Source organism: Plecotus auritus (genome assembly GCF_963455305.1).
Source record: "Plecotus auritus genome assembly, chromosome: 9".
Classification (NCBI taxonomy): Eukaryota; Metazoa; Chordata; class Mammalia; order Chiroptera; family Vespertilionidae; genus Plecotus; species Plecotus auritus.
This window is the reverse complement of record NC_137783.1, coordinates 627,037-646,248: the sequence shown is the minus strand read 5'-3', so window position 1 is coordinate 646,248 and position 19,212 is coordinate 627,037. Positions and strand designations below refer to the sequence as shown.

The 19,212-nt window shown below is 61.0% G+C and overlaps 1 protein-coding gene across 1 annotated transcript in view; it reads left to right on the top strand.

The window, feature by feature from the left end:
* The window catches only part of FGFR2 (fibroblast growth factor receptor 2), a 76,891-nt gene that overhangs the window by 19,171 nt on the left and 38,508 nt on the right, over positions 1 to 19,212 (top strand). The window contains 2 exon segments of the mRNA XM_080687844.1: positions 7,270 to 7,536; positions 9,007 to 9,081. Coding sequence (XP_080543970.1) covers positions 7,270 to 7,536; positions 9,007 to 9,081 — 342 coding nt within the window.

Genomic DNA, 19,212 nt, shown 5'->3' with positions numbered 1-19,212 from the left:
AGCGGTGCTCCAAGCCGCCGGCCTATCGTCCTTGCCAGAGTGATGGAGCAGGTGTGCGCGGTGTCGACCATGGCCACGCCCACAAGGTTCTCTTGGGGGCATTCCAGAAGCCCCCACTTCGGTAACTGACACATCGGACGGGACCGATCTGTCCCTTTGGAAGAAAACCCCGTTCTTCAGTCGGAGGAGTGCAGATTGAGGTTCTGTGGGGCTGGAAAAAAACAGCCTTGCCCATCAGGCCCTCCTCTAGAACAGTGGTCGGCCAAGGCATTCGTCACCGAGGAGAGGGGCGCTGTCTCTCGGAGGCGCCCCCGCCGGAGGGTTTCCCAAGGCCCTCCCAGGCAGCCTGCGGTTTGTCCTTGAGGTGACCTTGGCCGGCAGTTAGGCCATCCTGTGTAGCCCGTGCTAGAAACCAGGACTCTGAGGTTCAGGATGTGCAGGGGCCTGCCAGGCGGACACGGCCCGTCACAGACGCCCTGCCAGGGCGGCGGGGGGTGGGGTGGGGGGATGGGGGGCAGCACCTCAGGGTTACCTGGGAACCTGTGGGAATGCAGACCCTGGGCCAGCCCACCCCTCCCGATGCAGAAACTGCGCACGCACGCTGTGTTTTCCCAGCCTGCCCCGGGGCCTTCATGCAAAAATACGGCCTGAACGCTGCCCTGGCCCCCCCAGCTCTCAGAGGGAGGAGCAGGTGGGTGGGTGAGGGGAGAAGGTGGGCTGGCTGCGGCTGTCCTGGGTGGAGAGACAGGCCGGGCCATGGAGGTGGGAGCAGGCGTCTGTTGGCATGGGCACCGGGGTTGGCAGAGGACGTGGTGTTGGCGCTGGGCTTTGAGGCTGAGGAGGTGCCCGCCGAGGGCACGTGCCTGTGAGGACCGGAAGCCCAGGGCGTGAGCGGGAGGGTGGGCGGGGGTCGGGGCCTAATGCGAGGGATGCTCCTGGCTCTACCTTGTCAGGGTGTGGCGGGGTCTGTCCCCTCTTTTTCCTTCTTTTTAAAATATTTTTATGGATTTCAGAGAGGAAGGGAGAGGGAGAGAGCGATAGAAACATCAGCGACGAGAGAGGATTCTGATCGGCTGCCTCCTGCACGCCCCACGCTGGGAATCAAGCCCGCAACCCGGGCCTGTGCCCTGACTGGGAATCGAACCCGTGACCTCCTGGTTCCTAGGTCGACGCTCAACCACTGAGCCACGCCGGCTGGTCTGGCTTTTTTATTTTTATTTTTTTAAGCGGAGGTTAGATTTGCTTTGCAGAAGGTCACTCGGGTGGCCCACGGTGGACCGTGGGTGATGGTGAGGGGCGGGCAGAGGGCATTTGTAGAACCGGTGGGGGTGTGGCCTGGGCCTGTCTTTTGAGGCTGCTTCAGAGGTGGAATCAATGGGGGAGGGGCTGTGGGGCGGGTGGGCTGGGGGGCAGCGGGCGGGGGGGAGAGGGGCTCCGGGCAGAGGGCGGGGGGAGCATGTTGATTCCAAGCTGACGCCAGCCAGAGGCAGCGGAGGGGCAGGGGGAGGGGTAAGGCTCGTAGACATGCAGGGGACGCGTCCCCGCCGCCGGCAGGTAGAAATGGGAGCCTGCAAGCAGGGACTTGCCGTGCCACTGGCGGGGAGGAGGGGAGCCGCAGCGGTGGGGGATCGGAATGTCCCGGACGGAGTTCTGAGCACCCGCAGGGGCGCTGCCTGGGCCAGGTGAGGGCTCCTCACGGCGTGCACGCTGACCCTGCACCGAACCTGCATCCCTTGGCAGGTGGGGCCAACGCTCCCACCCCCTGGGCTCCCGGCGGGTGCCCTGACGCCTGTCTGTCTGTCTGTCCCGTCTCTGCCGGCCACGCTTCTTGGTGGAGACTTTCATGTTTTATGTGTGCGAAGCGCGGGTTTCTCCCTCCCACACTAAGAACAGGCGTGTTCTCCGTCGACGCCGCGTGTGCTGCCAGGGTTTTGTTCTTTGGCGTGTCTGTTCTTGTCACGGCAACGCTGTGGGGTGTCTGAGCGGGAACGCCAGCTCCGTCGGTGCGTCTGCGCCTGAGCCAGGCCGCGCCCGGGTAGTCACTTCTGACATGATGGTGGGGACATCATGGCTTTATCTCCTTTTTATTTTTATTTTTTAAATATATTTTATTGATTTTTTACGGAGAGAAAGGGAGAGGGATAGAGAGCTAGAAACATTGATGAGAGAGAAACATCGATCAGCTGCCTCCTGCACACCTCCCACTGGGGATGTGCCCGCAACCAAGGTACATGCCCTTTACCGGAATCGAACCCGGGACCCTTTAGTCCGCAGACCGATGCTCTATCCACTGAGCCAAACCGGTTTCGGCTGATTTTTATTTTTTTTATTTAAAAAATATATTTTATTGATTTTTTACAGAGAGGAAGGGAGAGGGATAGAGAGTTAGAAACATCAACGAGAGAGAAACATCCATCAGCTGCCTCCTGCACACCTCCCACTGGGGATGTGCCCGCAACCAAGGTGCATGCCCTTGACCGGAATCGAACCCGGGACCCTTCAGTCTGCAGGCCGACGCTCTATCCACTGAACCACACCGGTCAGGGCTGTCCATTGATCTTTAGAGAGAGTGGAAGAGAGCGGGAAATACCGATGTGAGAGACACATCGATGGGGTGCCTCCTGCACGCACCCTGACCAGGGCCTGGGCTGGGGAGGAGCCTGCAACCGAGGTCCGTGCCCTCGACCGGCATCGAACCCGGGACCCTTCAGTCTGCAGGCCGACGCTCTGTCCACTGCGCCACACAGGCCAGGGCCCCACTTCATCCCCGAAGCGGGGTTCCTGTTTCTCAGCTGCGATGAATCTTTTTTTTTTTTAAATATATTTTATTGATATTTTACAGAGAGGAAGGGAGAGGGATAGAGAGTTAGAAACATCGATGAGAGAGAAACATCGATCAGCTGCCTCCTGCACACCTCCCACTGGGGATGTGCCCGCAACCAAGGTACATGCCCTTGACCGGAATCGAACCTGGGACCCTTCAGTCCGCAGGCCGACGCTCTATCCACTGAGCCAAACCGGTTTCGGCTGCGATGAATCTCGACGTTGAAAAGAACGGCTCCGTTTGTGGAGTGCGATCCGCCGAGTGTCCCACGGGCCCAGCTGCCTTCCTCCTCCCTCACCGTTTCAATCTGCCGTCCGCGCCCCACGAAGTGATTGGGCCGGGCGGGCCGCGGGCTTCCCATCTGTTCTCTGTTTGCATGTGGGCGCCATTCAAACACCGCACGGCAGACGTTGTAGGCAAACATCGTAAAGAGGGGAGCGGGCGCTGCTGGCGCTGGTGCGGCCAAGCGGTGTCACCTGGAGCAGCTCCCCGCTCAGCCCTTGTCCGAGGTGACATCGGGGGGTGCTGGAGGTGACATGGGGGGTGCTGGAGGTGACATCGGGGGGTGCTGGAGGTGACATCGGGGGTGCTGGAGGTGACATGGGGGGTGGTGCTGGAGGTGACATCGGGGGTGCTGGAGGTGACATCGGGGGGTGCTGGAGGTGACATCGGGGGTGCTGGAGGTGACATCGGGGGTGCTGGAGGTGACATCGGGGTGTGCTGGAGGTGACATCGGGGGGTGCTGGAGGTGACATCGGGGGGTGCTGGAGGTGCCATCGGGGGGTGCTGGAGGTGACATCGGGGGGTGCTGGAGGTGACATCGGGGGTGCTGGAGGTGACATGGGGGGTGGTGCTGGAGGTGACATCGGGGGTGCTGGAGGTGACATCGGGGGGTGCTGGAGGTGACATCGGGGGTGCTGGAGGTGACATCGGGGGTGCTGGAGGTGACATCGGGGGTGCTGGAGGTGACATCGGGGTGTGCTGGAGGTGACATCGGGGGGTGCTGGAGGTGACATCGGGGGGTGCTGGAGGTGACATCGGGGGTGCTGGAGGTGACATCGGGGGGTGCTGGAGGTGACATCGGGGGTGCTGAGGTGCCATCGGGGGGTGCTGGAGGTGACATCGGGGGGTGCTGGAGGTGACATGGGGGGTGCTGGAGGTGACATCGGGGGTGCTGGAGGTGACATCGGGGGGTGCTGGAGGTGCCATCGGGGGTGCTGAGGTGCCATCGGGGGGTGCTGGAGGTGACATCGGGGGGTGCTGGAGGTGACATCGGGGGGTGCTGGAGGTGACCATCGGGGGTGCTGGAGGTGACATCGGGGGGTGCTGGAGGTGACATCGGGGTGTGCTGGAGGTGACATCGGGGGGTGCTGGAGGTGACATCGGGGGGTGCTGGAGGTAACCATCGGGGGTGCTGGAGGTGACATCAGGGGGTGCTGGAGGTGACATCGGGGGGTGCTGGAGGTGACATCGGGGGTGCTGGAGGTGACATCGGGGGGTGCTGGAGGTGACATCGGGGGGTGCTGGAGGTGACATGGGGGGGTGCTGGAGGTGACATCGGGGGGTGCTGGAGGTGACATCGGGGGTGCTGGAGGTGACATCGGGGGGTGCTGGAGGTGACATCGGGGGGTGCTGGAGGTGACATCGGGGGGTGCTGGAGGTGACATCGGGGGTGCTGGAGGTGACATCGGGGGGTGCTGGAGGTGACATTGGGGGGTGCTTGGTGGAACGGTGTGATGGAGCCCCTAAGCCACAGATTCTCTGGACCTCTTGAGAGTCCCTCACACAGTGAGAATCTGTTTCCTGAGAGGTGGACGCATACAGCTCATAGCTGGTGACATCAGCGTGATGTCACACCCAGACTGAGTCATGACCTCTCCCACCTGATCTGCCTCAGGCTCCTTCTCCTCCCAGTCGGAGCTGTTCAGACCCCCCCCGCCCCCCGTCAGCCTCCCAGGAAGGATGGCCTAAGGAGTGTTTAGAGGAGGGGGAGGGGCCCCAGCTCAGGGCAGGCGGGGGCTCCCCACTCATTTTCTGACCAGGTGTCGGGGCGCCTTCTCATCCTGCTGTTTTAATCTTATTTATTTTTTTAATACATTTTTATTGATTTCAGAGAGGGTGGGAGAGGGACGGAGAGATGGAAACATCCCTGAGGAGAGACACAGGAGGGACGCGTCCCCTTCACTTCCTGTTGGGGCCAGCCTCATGCGGGGGGAGGGGGTGTGGGGGGGCTGCGGGGGGGCCTTGAAGGACAGCACGTTGAGCCCCAGGGGAACAAGGCCCAGGAGCTGGAGCCGGCCTGTGCGGAGGGGGAGGGAGGTGGCAGGGAGGGACCAGCTTCCAGCGTGGCCTGTTGGCAGGTGTCGGCAGCGGCTGGGGGTCGGGGTCCGGCTTCGGGTCGGGGTCCGGCTTCGGGTCGGGGTCTGGCTTCGGATCGGGGTCCGGCTTCGGGTCGGGGTCTGGCTTCGGGTTGGGGTCTGGCTTCGGATCGGGGTCCGGCTTCGGGTCGGGGTCCGGCTGTGGGTCGGGGTCCGGCTGTGGGTCGGGGTCCGGCTTCGGGTCGGGGTCCGGCTGTGGGTCGGGGTCCGGCTTCGGGTCGGGGTCCGGCTGTGGGTCGGGGTCCGGCTTCGGGTCGGGGTCCGGCTGGCGGTCTGGGTCCGGCTGGGGGTCGGGGTCCGGCTGGGGGTCGGGGTCCGGCTGTGGGCCGGGGTCCGGCTTCGGGCCGGGGTCCGGCTTCGGGTCGGGGTCCGGCTTCGGGTCGGGGTCCGGCTGGGGGTCGGGGTCCGGCTGGGGGTCGGGGTCCGGCTGGGGGTCGGGGTCCGGCTTCGGGTCGGGGTCCGGTGAAGCACCAGGGAGACGGCCTCTCGCTGTCCGGGGCGTTTTACGTTGCGGTTCTGCCGTCGGGGCTCCAGGCTTTTACGTGTTAGAGAAACCGCTCGCCCAGCTCCCCGCGCACAGCATCCCTGCTTCCTTCCGTCCAGCCGCTTCCCGTGGAGCCGCGAGCTCGTGGGAGCCAGATGGCAGCCTCACGGACAGACCCGTTGGTGTGCGGGGTCTGAGGTTGTGAGGAAGCTGGGCTCCGTGACAACAGGAAAGTCTAGCACAGGAAATAGGGGTGTGTGTGTGTGTGTGTGTGTGTGTGTGTGTGTGTGTGTATGTATGTATGTATGTGTGCGTGTGTGTATGTATGTGCGTGTGAGAGAATGCGTGTCTGTGCGTGTGGACACAGCCATGCAGTCATGTTGAGTGAAAATGTTGGTTGAACACACATCCTCACGTGAGAAATGCCCCTGAGTGGACTCTGCGGATTGCATTGCGAGCAGCTGTGGGTGGCGTGTCCTCGTCCAGGGTCCTCGTCCAGGGTCCTCGTCCAGGGTCCTCGTCCAGGTCCTCGTCCAGGGTCCTCGTCCAGGGTCCTCGTCCAGGGTCCTCATCCAGGTCCTCGTCCAGGGTCCTTGTCCAGGGTCTGTTCGCGCTGGGTCTTGGGTTCTTCGCTGTGGGGGCAGCTTCTGCAGGTGCTCCTTCGGGTTCCTGCTTCAGACCCTCAGCTCTGCCCGAGGGCCCTGTGCTGGCTCCTGGGGGTCCTGGCTCCTGGGGGTCCTGGCTCCTGGGGGTCCTGGCTCCTGGGGGTCCTGGCTCCTGGGGGGTCCTGGCTCCTGGGGGTCCTGGCTCCTGGGGTCCTGGCTCCCTGGGGGTCCTGGCTCCTGGGGGTCCTGGCTCCTGGGGTCCTGGCTCCTGGGGGTGCTGGCTCCTGGGGTGCTGGCTCCTGGGGGTCCTGGCTCCTGGGGGTGCTGGCTCCTGGGGGTGCTGGCTCCTGGGGGACCTGGCTCCTGGGGGTCCTGGCTCCTGGGGGTGCTGGCTCCTGGGGGACCTGGCTCCTGGGGGACCTGGCTCCTGGGGTGCTGGCTCCTGGGGTCCTGACTCCCTGGGGTCCTGGCTCCTGGGGACCTGGCTCCTGGGGGACCTGGCTCCTGGGGGACCTGGCTCCCTGGGGACGTGGCTCCTGGGGGTGCTGGCTCCTGGGGGACCTGGCTCTTGGGGTGCTGGCTACTGGGGTGCTGGCTCCTGGGGTCCTGACTCCCTGGGGTCCTGGCTCCTGGGGTCCTGGCTCTTGGGGGTCCTGGCTCCTGGGGTCCTGGCTCTTGGGGGTGCTGGCTCCTGGGGGACCTGGCTCCTGGGGGACCTGGCTCCTGGGGTGCTGGCTCTTGGGGGTGCTGGCTCCTGGGGGACCTGGCTCCTGGGGGACCTGGCTCCTGGGGGACCTGGCTCCCTGGGGACGTGGCTCCCTGGGGTGGCGGGGAGAGGCCAGCCCGCTGGGGCCCTTTGCAGACGAGACCTGCTCTCCTGGGAGTACGGGGCCTCCACTGACCTTGTGGACGTTCTCTCCTCTTCCTCTCCGCTGTCTCCGCCTCCTCTCTCCGCCTCCTCTCTCCCACCCTCTGCAGAGCCGCCGACCAAATACCAAATCTCCCAGCCCGACGTCTATGTGGCCGCGCCCGGGGAGTCGCTAGAGTTGCGCTGCCGGCTGCGAGGTGCCGCCCGGATCAGTTGGACTAAGGATGGGGTGCCCTTGGGGCCCAACAATAGGACAGTGCTTATTGGGGAGTATTTGCAGATCAAGGGCGCCACGCCCAGAGACTCTGGCCTCTATGCCTGCACGGCTGTTAGGACGGTGGACAGTGAGACTGGCTACTTCATGGTGAATGTCACAGGTGAGTGGGCCCCGGGCCCCTGCTGTCTCTTCTTCGTAGCGTTTTCTGGGTGGAATGTAACAGTTTGTATATTTCTATTGATTTCAGAGAGGAAGGGAAAGCGAGCGAGCGAGCGAGCGAGAGAGAGAGAGAGAGAAACAAACATCAACGATGAGAGAGAGTCATGGATCGGCTGCCTCCTGCACGGCCCACCCTGGGGATCGAGCCGCCACCCGGGCCTGTGCCCTGACCGGGAATTGAACCCTGACCTCCTGGTTCCCAGGTCGATGCTCAGCCCCGGATCCCCGCGGCCCAGGGCTCTGGGTAACGTTTCGTTGGGCAAGTGGCGCCATGGGGGGACCTGTTGGTGGATTCGGGCACAGAGCTTCCCTTGGGCTATTCGCCTGCTTTTGAAATTCTTTCTGGGGACCAGGGAGGCTGGTCATTAAAAGTGACGGGATTCTCACCCTGTCCAGTGGGTTCAACGGTTAGAGCGTGGGCCTGTGGGCTGAAGGGTCCTCCTGGGTGTGACCCCGCGCCCCGGTCAGGGCGCGTGCGGGAGGCGACCCATCGATGTGTCTCTCTCCCATCGATGTGTCTCTCTTTCCGTCTCTCCCCCTCCTTCTCGTCTCTAAAAATCAAGCCACCCCCCCCCCCGCCCCCACCCCGCATCCTTGGCATTTTGAACAGGATTGAAATTCGGATGCTGACGTTTTCGGATTCATTTTATCAAACTTGGAGTGTCCCTCCTGGATTTTTCTTTCCTGCGGCGAGCGGGGGGTGTGGGGGCACTGCCAGGCCTCCCGCTCCGTGGCCGTGTTTAACGTGTTGTTTTCAGAATGTTAGGAAACGGTCGAAGGCCACAGGGAGGCTGCGAGTTTCTAGGGACGCATGCCTTCCTAGAGGGGGGGCCCTGAGCGCCCACAGGTTTTGCTGGGAAGCGTCTGTGGGTTTGAGGGAATCTGGGAGTTTGCTGGGGACTCGCATACCATTTGAAGCTTACAAATCCGGTGTCCCAGGTCCAGTCTTCTACAGGGTGCAGCTAGTGCGGCAGCAGAAATCACGGAGGATCAGGAGCTAGCCCAGCCGTGGGCAAACGACGGCCCGCGGGCCGGATCCGGCCCGTTCGGCTGTTCTATCCGGCCCGCGGAGCCGAAAGAGCGGAGGGTTCTCTTGCTCTCCCCTCCGCTCCTTTACTTTGAATTTACATTAGTTCACACCAACACTCCATCCATGCTTTTGTTCCGGCCCTCCGGTCCAGCTTGAGAACCCATGGTGGCCCTCGAGTCATAAAGTTTGCCCACCCCTGCGCTAGACCGAGCGTCCCCGGGAGAGGAAAGTCGAGCCACTGAGACCGTCTTAACCTGACGCGTCTCAGCGTCCTGGCTGGTCCCTGGGGGGGTCGGCGTCCCGGCCCCCCGGGGACGGCGGCGCGGGGCGGCGCCTCTGGCTCGGCACCAACACGACCTGGCTGTGTTCTCTCGCGTGCAGATGCCATTGCCTCCGGGGACGACGAGGACGACACGGACGGCTCCGAGGACTTTGTCAGTGAGAACAGCAACAAGAGTAAGTAACGCTGTCCCGGAGGTCCCGTGAGGAGCGCCTGGCGGGCCGCCGGCTCCCACCGCTTCCTGCCGCTGCTTCGCGATGCCGCGCCCCCCCCCCCCCCCTCCCCTTCCCTTCCCTTCCCCGCTGTGTCTGCTTTCCTGGCTCCCAACCCTGAGAATAAACCAGCGCCACTGTGCACCCTTCGCCACTGTCTGCCTTTTCTTTCCGGCCAGCGAGCCGCTGCCTTCGGGAGCTCGGGGCGACTTGCTTTCCTCTGTCCCTTCGGCGTCTCCCTGTTTGGAGACGGAGCAGCTCCGCGCCGCAGCCTGCGTTCTCCGTCTGGAGGGATGGATGGTGCTTGGCTCGCCCCGCGGGTCTCCACGGGGGCGGGGGGGGGGGAATGCGCCTTCTGCCCCCTCCCCTGGGGGGCCACGTGGCCACGTTTGGTGGTCACACAGCGGAGGGGGGGTGCTGTGGCATCTTGTGGGTAGAGGCCAAGGGCACTGCTAAAACATCCTGCAAAGGTGGAGGGTGGCCCCATCACCAAGGATGGTCCGGGCCCAGCCGGGGTGGCTCAGCAGCTGAGCATCAAGCTATGAACCAGGAGGTTTCTGTTCGATTCCCGGTCAAGGGCACAGGCCCAGGTTGCAGGCTCATCCCTAGTAGGGGGCGTGCAGGAGGCAGCTGATCCATGAGTCTCTCTCATCATGGATGTTTCTCTCTCTCTCTCTCCCTCTCCCTTCCTCTCTGACGTCAATAAAAGGAAAGGGATGATCTGGGTGGTGCGGAGGCATCTTACTGGCTGTTAAGCACACCGCGTGCTGTGCAGAGCGAGGACGGTGTGCCTTAGCTTGCCGAGGGGAAGGGCCCAGGAGTACCGTTTGCCATTGAAGGCAGTTACTCCCGAGCGCCGACCCGGGAGAGGCCTGGGCCGGGGAGAGCGTGGCCGCTCGGAGGTGGACGGCCTGGGTGCGGATCCCGGGCCACGTCTTCGGAGGCGGGCGTCCGGGGCAAGTCCTTCGATTCGGTGCCTCGGTTTCTTCAGCTGTAACGTGGGCATGGTAACGACCCCCGATGGATGTCCCGGGAGGCTTCCGTGAGTTCGTGTCGGCGCGACGCTCGGAGAAGTACTTGCGCGTGTTCGGTAAAGAAGGTAAAACCGAGTTAGTTGTGTCTCCCGAGCGCGCGGCCCGGAGGCTTCCAGGGTGACCTCACGTCCGTCACCGGCATCCGTGGCGTGGATGTATACGCTGCATTTCCTCCGAAGGACCTTGGTTCGCGGGATAAATCTAAGCAAGGCCTAATCAGGGGTCCTCACACGACGGCCCGCGGGCCACAGGCGGCCCGCCGAGGACATGGATCCGGCCCGCCGGGGGCCGCTGCCTGTCCTGCTGAGCAGCCGACGCGTCCCGGGCCCGCAGTGCACCTAGGAATTTGTTCATAGTTTTTTTTTTAAACTATAGTCCGGCCCTCCCACGGTCTGAGGGACAGGGAGCTGGCCCCCTGTTTAAAAAGTGTGAGGACTGCCAAAACCGGTTTGGCTCAGTGGATAGAGCGTCGGCCTGCGGACTGAAGGGTCCCGGGTTCGATTCCGGTCAAGGGCATGTAGCTTGGTTGTGGGCACATCCCCGGTAGGGGGTGTGCAAGAGGCAGCTGATCGATGTTTCTCTCTCATCGATGTTTCTGACTCTCTATCCTTCTTCCTTCCTCTCTGTAAAAAATCAATAAAATATATTAAAAAAAATAAATAAATAAAAAGTGTGAGGACCCCTGGCCTAAATAATACAGACAATTCGCGATTCCAACAGGCCCAGGGCTTTCCAGAGGAAGACGAGAAAGGGCTCTTGTCGGGCACCCCAGGGGCGTGCTCCCGAAGTGGGGGGTTGGGTTTCTCCCCGAGTCTCAGCAGTGTGGGCAGAGAGGGAGATGTTTTGGTTTAGACAGACTTGCCTTCTGGCCCGAGCAAGCCTGGGGGGGGGGGGGGGCTCACGCATCAGCGTCACCGAGAACTTGTTGGGAATGAACATTCTCGGGCCCCGCCCAGACCTGCTGGAGAGAAACTTGGGGGGTGGGGGAGGTTGGGGTGCCCTCAGGAGGGAGAACCACTGGCTCGGGTTCCATGCACAGGTCTCCCCAGGCAGGGGCTCTGGGGGGCTGCTCATAAAACAGGGGGCGGTGGGTGCGTGAGCGCTTTCCTCGGCGATCCGGCTGCTAACGAGGTTACCGTAGTTCATGGTAAAGCCTGTGCCTCGGAGAACATCGCTCGCTTCTCATCAGCGCTCTGGCTCCGGCCGGGGAGGCAGCGAGAGGCCACGGAGGAGGTCTGTCCGGGCGGGGTACGTGCCGGCGGCTGCCGGCTCCGTCGGCGCCCCCCATGACCCGATGGGGCAGGCGGGGAGAAGAGTGTTCCCCGTTTTGTTGAGCGGAAACGCACCGATCAGGGAGCGAAAGGCAAGGCTGCGATTCAGCTGTGGGCCGGGTGCCTGTCAGAGCTCCTCGGCCGGTGCCCAGGGGTGGGGGGGGTGGGCGGGGAGAGCAGGCTGGCCCTCCTGTTCACGGCTCTGAAGCAGTGCCCGCATGGGGGTGTCATGGCTACTGGTTGGGGGACATCTGATTCTGCCAGCCCGGTTGTGGCGGCGTTGCCCTGGCGATCAGTACCAGGCCTGCGCGTCTGATCGATGTGCGGATCCCAGACGTGGGAAATAATAACGTGTAACAGCAAGGTGGAGGTTACGTAACGAGTAGGCCGGGCGAACGGAATCTCTGTCTGCTGATTCAGAAGGACAGCCGGCCGCAGATATCTGAGTTTTCTTCTTTTTTTTAAATCCTCAGCTGGGGATATTTTTCCTTTGATGTTTAGGGAGCGTGGACGAGCGAGGGGAACAGAGAGAGAAACGTCGATGTGAGAGAAGCACCTCATTTGGTTGCCCCCCACTGGCACCCCGACCACGGCCCAGCTGGGGAGGAGCCTGCAACCGAGGTCCGTGCCCTTGACCGGAATCAAACCTGGGACCTTCTGGTCTGCAGGCCGACGCTCTACCCACTGAGCCACACCTGTCAGGGCAGACCTCCGGGTTTTGATCCTGAACGCCAGCCCCACTGCCCAGTGCCGCCCAGCGCCCATGCCCCGCCCAGCGCCCAGCCCCCGCTCAGCGCCCACCCCCCGCCCAGCACCCAGCCCCCGCCCAGCCCCCGCCCAGTGCCCACCCCCCGCCTAGCGCCCACCCCCCCGCCCAGCGCCCGCCCAGCGCCCACCCCCGCTCAGTGCTCACCCAGTGCCCACCCCCCGCCCAGTGCTCACCCCCCACCCAGTGCCCACCCCCCACCCAGTGCCCACCCCCCAGTGCCGTTAGAATAGACGGGCCGGCAGTGGCGTGCTCCCCCTCCAGAATGCCAGCCTCGTTGAGTTAATTGCCACCCCTTCGCCTGGCCACCGGGGTTCTTTGTAATGAGCTCTCGAATGACACCAGCTCTGCCCTGAAACGGGGCCCGCGGTGACCCGGGGCCGGTGTTAGCTGTGCCGGGAGATACCGCGGCCGGGAGCCGCCTCGAACGATGCTGTGAAACCCGAGAGGTGGTTTGGAGCGATAGCGGCTCTGCGCCGGCCCCGCGGCCGCTGCCATCTGTCGGTGTGATTAGGCCGCTCGGACTCCCTGTGGGTGCGGCCCGGGGCGGCGGAGGGGACGCAGCTGTGGCCTGTGCGGACCCAGCAGTGCCACGGCCAGGGCAGTTGGCAAGGGGGGAAGGGGGTGTGGCCATTCACACAACGTCTCCCACCTCAGATGCCCAACGCCTGACTGGATTAATAGGGAAAATTGTAGAAGCACCGAGTTCTTCGCATTTTCAGCTTCTGGGACCCCCCCCGCCCGCCCCCCGCGTGTCCAGTTTGATTCCTCGGGCACCTCCTGATTGTCGGGAAATGCCGGGGGGCGGCGGGGCGGGGGGCGGGTGTCTGAGAGTTCCTCTCCCGGGAAGTTCGCAAATGGTGCTCCCGGACCCTGTGCTGACAGGGACGGGGCCGGGCTTTCGAAGTTTTTTCTCTTTCCGGGCAGGTGGGTATCAGGTCTGTGTCTTACGCCCTGAAAATACAGGGTGTCCCCCAAAAAACGTATGCACGGTCTGAATAATGATTAATCCCAGTGGGTTAAATCTGAAAAGGAAGAAACATCCATTGAGCTATTAAAAATGTACATGTTTCGCCCTGACCGGTGTGGCTCAGTGGATAGAGCGTCGGCCTGCGGACTGAAGGGTCCCGGGTTTGATTCCGGTCAAGGGCATGTACCTTGGTTGCGGGCACATCCCCAGTGGGGGCTGTGCAGGAGGCAGCTGATCGATGTTTCTCTCCCATTGATGTTTCTAACTATCTATCCTCTCCCTTTCCTCTCTATAAGAAATCAATAAAATATTTTAAAAAAATGTACATGTTTGGCCCTAACCGGTGTGGCTCAGTGGATAGAGCGTCGGCCTGCGTACTGAAGGGTCCCGGGTTTGATTCCGGTCAAGGCCATGTACCTTGGTTGCAGGCACATCCCCAGTAGGGGGTGTGCAGGAGGCAGCTGATCGATGTTTCTCTCTCATCGATGTTTCTGACTCTCTCTCCCTCTCCCTTCCTCTCTGTAAAAATCAATAAAATATATATATTAAAAAAAATGTACATGTCTGCATGTTGGGGGGGGGAGGGACACCCTATACATTGCAGGTTATTTTTTCCCCTCTGCCCGTTTGCCCGATGGCTGTTTAATGAATTTTGATGGTTAACTATAAAAAAAAAAGCAGGTTTATCAGTGTGGTAGGTTCTTCTTAGATTCCAGAAAGCATGGTACAATGCCAAAATGAACCATCAAAAACGAAGGGAGGGAGGTTGAATGTGGGCCCTGACGTGGGGAGTGGGGGGAGGGGTGTCCCGTCCAGGCCTGATTTGACCTCTTAGGCATGATTGGCAATATTGAGGTTGGTCTTCCCTTCTACCTCATCAAACGGAACCAGGTCAGAGGCGGGCTCCCCCGGGCCCGTTTCCCGCTTTCCCCCAAGCCCGCGGAGCCACCAGGTTTTTCGGATCGGACTCCATTCTTACTTCACGTGTGTCATCGCGTGTCTCAGACCTGCCTGTCCCCGCAGGCCGCCTCTGGAGGGAGGCCGAGCGTCCGCCTGGGCACGGAGTGAACGTTTTGTGGGATCCCAGGCTTCACCCACGTCTTTCAGGGATCTCCCTCGACACAGACGTCTCCATTAGGAGGAGACGCAGATCCTTCCCCGGGAGACGGGCAGAGCCCCCAGCGTCCTTCCTCAGGGTGTCCCCAAGGCCTTGACCATCGACCCGCGTCAACACCAGCATCTGGGGTCGCCGTGGAAACCCCAGGCTGCGGAGCCCCTGCGGGGCTGATGGGATTGGCCTGATTCCCCCACCCCCTTGGCCAGGTTCCTCCGTCACAGGGGTGAAGGGCATCGTCGGGTCGTATTGTGGCAGCTGACTAGCTGGTGACCGCACGTCTCACCCGCGCGGGGCGTTTCCCGGAGCCGAACAGCCCTGTGATGGAGGCATCGCCGCCTGGCCGCCGGGAAATGCCACTGCTCACGCGCCCGTCCGCCAGGCCGACCTTCTCGGGACAGAAAGGGCCGTTTCAAAGGCCGGTTTCCAAAGGGCGTCCAGGCCGAGGGCTTAAAGGTTGCCATGTACGTTAGCGTGGGGAGGCGGGACTTGGTCCTTGTTCTGGGTCTGAACGGGTCACCTGGCAGCAGAGAGGCGGACGTGTATCTGCGTCTTCGGGGAGTGAGTTGTATCGCCTCCTTGTGTGTAAGCCAGCCGTGGGCAAACGACGGCCCGCGGGCCGGATCCGGCCCGTTTGGCTGTTCTATCCGGCCCACGGAGCCGAAAGAGCGGAGGGTTCTCTTGCTCTCCCCTCCGCTCCTTTACTTTGAATTTATATTAGTTCACGCAAACACTCCATCCATGCTTTTGTTCCGGCCCTCCGGTCCAGTTTAAGAACCCATGGTGGCCCTCGAGTCAAAAAGTTTGCCCACCCCTGGTTAAGTGATTGTTTCTGAAGAGCTTGAGGTTCTGTTCTTGGGGCGATCACGCAGACACGGGTCGCGGGGGGGGGGGGGGGCGGGGAGCGAGGCGGCTGCATCGAGATCCCTGCACGCAGCGGCTCCTCCTGTCTCGTGCAGAGAGAGACGAGGTGGTTCTGTTTTGGTTCCGTGCCTGTCGGGACCTGTGGCTGACGCCCGAGCCTGTGCCAGGGAGCGAGGCCGGGTTGTTCTGGAACGTTCTTGGCCGAGATCGCGAATCCTCTCGTGATGAATCTGCTGGTAACGGTGTGTGGCCACCTTTGCTCCAAGTGGGACTGCCACGTGGCCGAGATTATTTCTCGGTAAACGTTGGCTTCTTAGTTATGTTTAAGTTTCTAAGAATTGTGCCCTGACCGGTGTGGCTCAGTGGATAGAGCGTCGGCCTGCGGACTGAAGGGTCCCGGGTTCGATTCCGGTCAGGGGCATGTACCTTGGTTGCGGGCACATCCCCAGTGGGAGGCGTGCAGGAGGCAGCTGATGGATGTTTCTCTCTCATCGATGTTTCTAACTCTCTCTCCCTCTCCCTTTCTCTCTGTGAAAAATCAATAAAATATATTTAAAAAAAGAAGAATTGAAACAACAAAACAACAAAACCAAACCGCATTCCACAGTCTCCCTCCGCGCTCTGGAATTCTCCTGTGGAACGAAACGCTCGCCGTCCTTCTCCCGCGACCAGCGTCCTGCTGCCTCCTCAGGCCCCTCTGGGCAGACAGCCTCGCCAGCAACTGCAGGGTTTTCTTTCTTTTCTTTTTTTTTTTTTTAAATATATTTTTATTGATGTCAGAGAGGAAGGGAGAAGGAGAGAGACATCGAAACATCCACGGCGAGAGAGAATCACGGATCGGCTGCCTCCTGCACGCCCCCGACGGGGGATGGAGCCCGCAACCCGGGCCTGTGCCCTGACCGGGAATTGAACCCTGACCTTACGGTTCATAGGTCAACGCTCCACCTCTGAGCCGCGCCGGTAAGGCGCAGGGGTTCTTTGGAAGGCAGATCCCGGGAGCTCCCATGGGGCAACTGGCCGACCTCCCCGTGGACTCTGGCATTCACATGTGGGTAACTTGCCGGATGTGTTTTAATGTTTTTCTTTCTTTTTTTTAAAAAAATATATTTTATTAATTTTTTACAGAGAGGAAGGGAGAGGGATAGAGAGTTAGAAACATCGATCAGCTGCCTCCTGCACACCCCCTACTGGGGATGTGCCCGCAACCAAGGTACGTGCCCCTGACCGGAATCGAACCTGGGACCCCCTCAGTCCGCAGGCCGACTCTCTATCCACTGAGCCACACCGGTCAGGGCGTAATGTTTTTCTTATTGACCGTCTCACTGGTCAGCGAGTTCATTGTTTTAATGAGATTTCTCAACTAAAGCACCCCCTCTCTCTGCCCACCCCCCCCCCCACCTCCCCCATAATCACACCCTCGCTCCCATCTCCATGTTTTGTTAGATTATTTCTCTTAGTTCATGAAACACTGAGAACAGATGATGGTGGGGCGGGGCCTCCGGGACAGCCCTCCACCCGGGCTCAAAGCATTCAGATGTCCCGATTAGTGATATTTTTAAAGGCCCTGATTATAGACTTAGGCCCAGGCCTTAGGGGAGCTTTAGGGAGTTGGGAGACTTAATCTAGGAGCTGAAACAGGCTGTGTGTTTTTTTATTTTTTTATTTTTGCATCAATAAACATACAGTTGGCAGTCATCGGTGTCCTGAGCTCACGTCAATCTTGAACTTCTGACTTAGTTACCATGGGAGAGTTCAGAGGGCAGCTGGGGGGCAGAGAGGGCCCTGCTGGGGGAGCTGGAGGCTCGGGCAGCCCCGCCCGGCCTCTGGCCGGGTGACCTTGATCAGATCACTTAACCTGCTGGGTGACTGACGTTGGTCACAGCAGCCGCTGGGCCAGAGGGTCCCCGAGGTCGCTTTTGGGACGGCGGTAACACGATGCCATGTTTTCCGTGGAACTCTGGGCTGGAGTCTCTCCTTTGGGTTTCGGGGAGAAGAGACCATAAACCTTAGATGTCAGTCTTGGGACAGGTCGGGGTCTGGTAGGGCGGGCGCAGCAGCTCATGTTTTCTCATTGCATTAGGTCACGGGGTCCGAGGAAGTACTCTCCTCCTCCCATTTGCCGACGGAATCAGTGTCTGCCTGGGAGGGAGGGGCTGGAAGGAGCGGCAGAGCTGGGCGGGGCCGCATCAAACACGTGCTTCTACTCCCTCCTTTGAACAGTTGTCCTTCTGGTTCATATGTTTGTCCATTCGTCCACCCACCTACCCCTCATCCACCCATCCCCTCCACCCACCACCCACCCCTCTGTCCATCCTCCTTCCATCCGTCCACCCATCTACCCCTCATCCACCCATCCCCTCCACCCACCACCCACCCCTCTGTCCATCCTCCTTCCATCCATCCATCCCTTCACCCATCTCTCCACCCATCCCTCTCCCTCCATCCATCCATCCACTCCTTCATCTATCTCTCTACCTATACAACCACCCACCCACCCACCCACCCACCCATCCATCCTCCTTCCATCCATCCTCCTTCCATCCCTCCTCCTTCCATCCCTCCATCCATCCCTTCATCCATCTCTCCACCCATCCCTCTCTCCCTCCATCCATCCATTCATCCCTTCATCTATCTCTCTACCTATACATCCACCCACCCACCTACCCACCCATCCATCCTCCTTCCATCCCTCCATCCATCCCTTCATCCATCTCTCCACCTATCCCTCTCTCCCTCCATCCATCCATTCATCCCTTCATCTATCTCTCTACCTATACATCCACCCACCCACCCATCCATCCTCCTTCCATCCATCTACCTCTCCATCCATCTATCCATCCATCCCTTCATCCATCTCTCCAGCCATCCCTCTCTCCCTCCATCCTTCCATTCATCTATCTCTCCACCCACCCATCCATCCTCCTTCCATCCCTCCATCCATCCCTCCATCCATCCCTTCATCCATCTCTTCACCCATCCATCTATCCATCCACCCACCCAACCACCCATCCACCCACCCATCTCTCCATCTCATACATTCATCCCTCCTCCCTCAATCTGTCCACCCCCATCCATCTATCCAACCCTCCCTTCATCCATCTCTCCACCCATCCATCCCTTCATCTCTCCACCCATCCATCCACCCCCCATCCATCTATCCATCCATCCCTTCATCCATCTCTCCACCCATTCCTCCCTCTCTCCCTTCCTCCCTCCCTCCCTTCATCCATCTCTCCACCCACCCAGCCAGCCCTCATCTATCCATCCCTCCTCCCTTTCTCCCTCCCTCCCTCCGATACTCCACTGGCTAAAGTCAACTTGAGTCGTACCTGCCAGGTGCTCAGCTCTTGCTGGCCGGCAGACGCCGAGAGGAGTGGTTTTCCGTTTGGAAACAGCTGGTGCTGGAAACTCGTGTGGGTGACAGAGGTGGCCCGGGGCGGGAGGGCGCCCTTTGCTGTGGGAGCCGGTGGTGGAGAAAGCCTGTGTTGAGGGAGCGTGAGGGCCGCTCCTGTGGGTTCGTTAGAAGCCGCTTGTGTGACCAGCCCCATGGACGAAGGTCTGCTGGATAGAGTCCGATTCTGCGTTGTTACTCCGTCGGTGACTGTCGGTGCAGGAAGCCACGAGGAGCGGGCGGGCTGCGCCTCTGAGACCTCGCTGTTCCTTTAAGCTCGAGGGCATCGCTCTCGGGCACAGATTCCGTCGGAGATGGGGAGCGTCCGAGCAGAGGGGCCCTGGCATTTCCATGCGCCCAGGCTGCTGAAATAGTGGACACGGGACTTCTACAGTGAATTATTTCTCTCACCTCCAGCTTCTCCGGGCTTCCCACAAAACCAGTTTATCCCGGGAAGAGCCGTGGTCAAATAGGAAAATGATTCCTCCCCTTCGGCATTGGGCTTATTAAAAACCTCCTTGGGGCCCGGCCGGTGTGGCTCCGAGGTTGCGCGTTGACCTACGAACCAGGAGGTCACGGTTCGATTCCCGATCAGGGCACAGGCCCGGGTTGCAGGCTCCATCCCCCGTGCGGGGCGTGCGGGAGGCAGCCGATCCATGATTCGCTCTCCTCACGGATGTTTCCA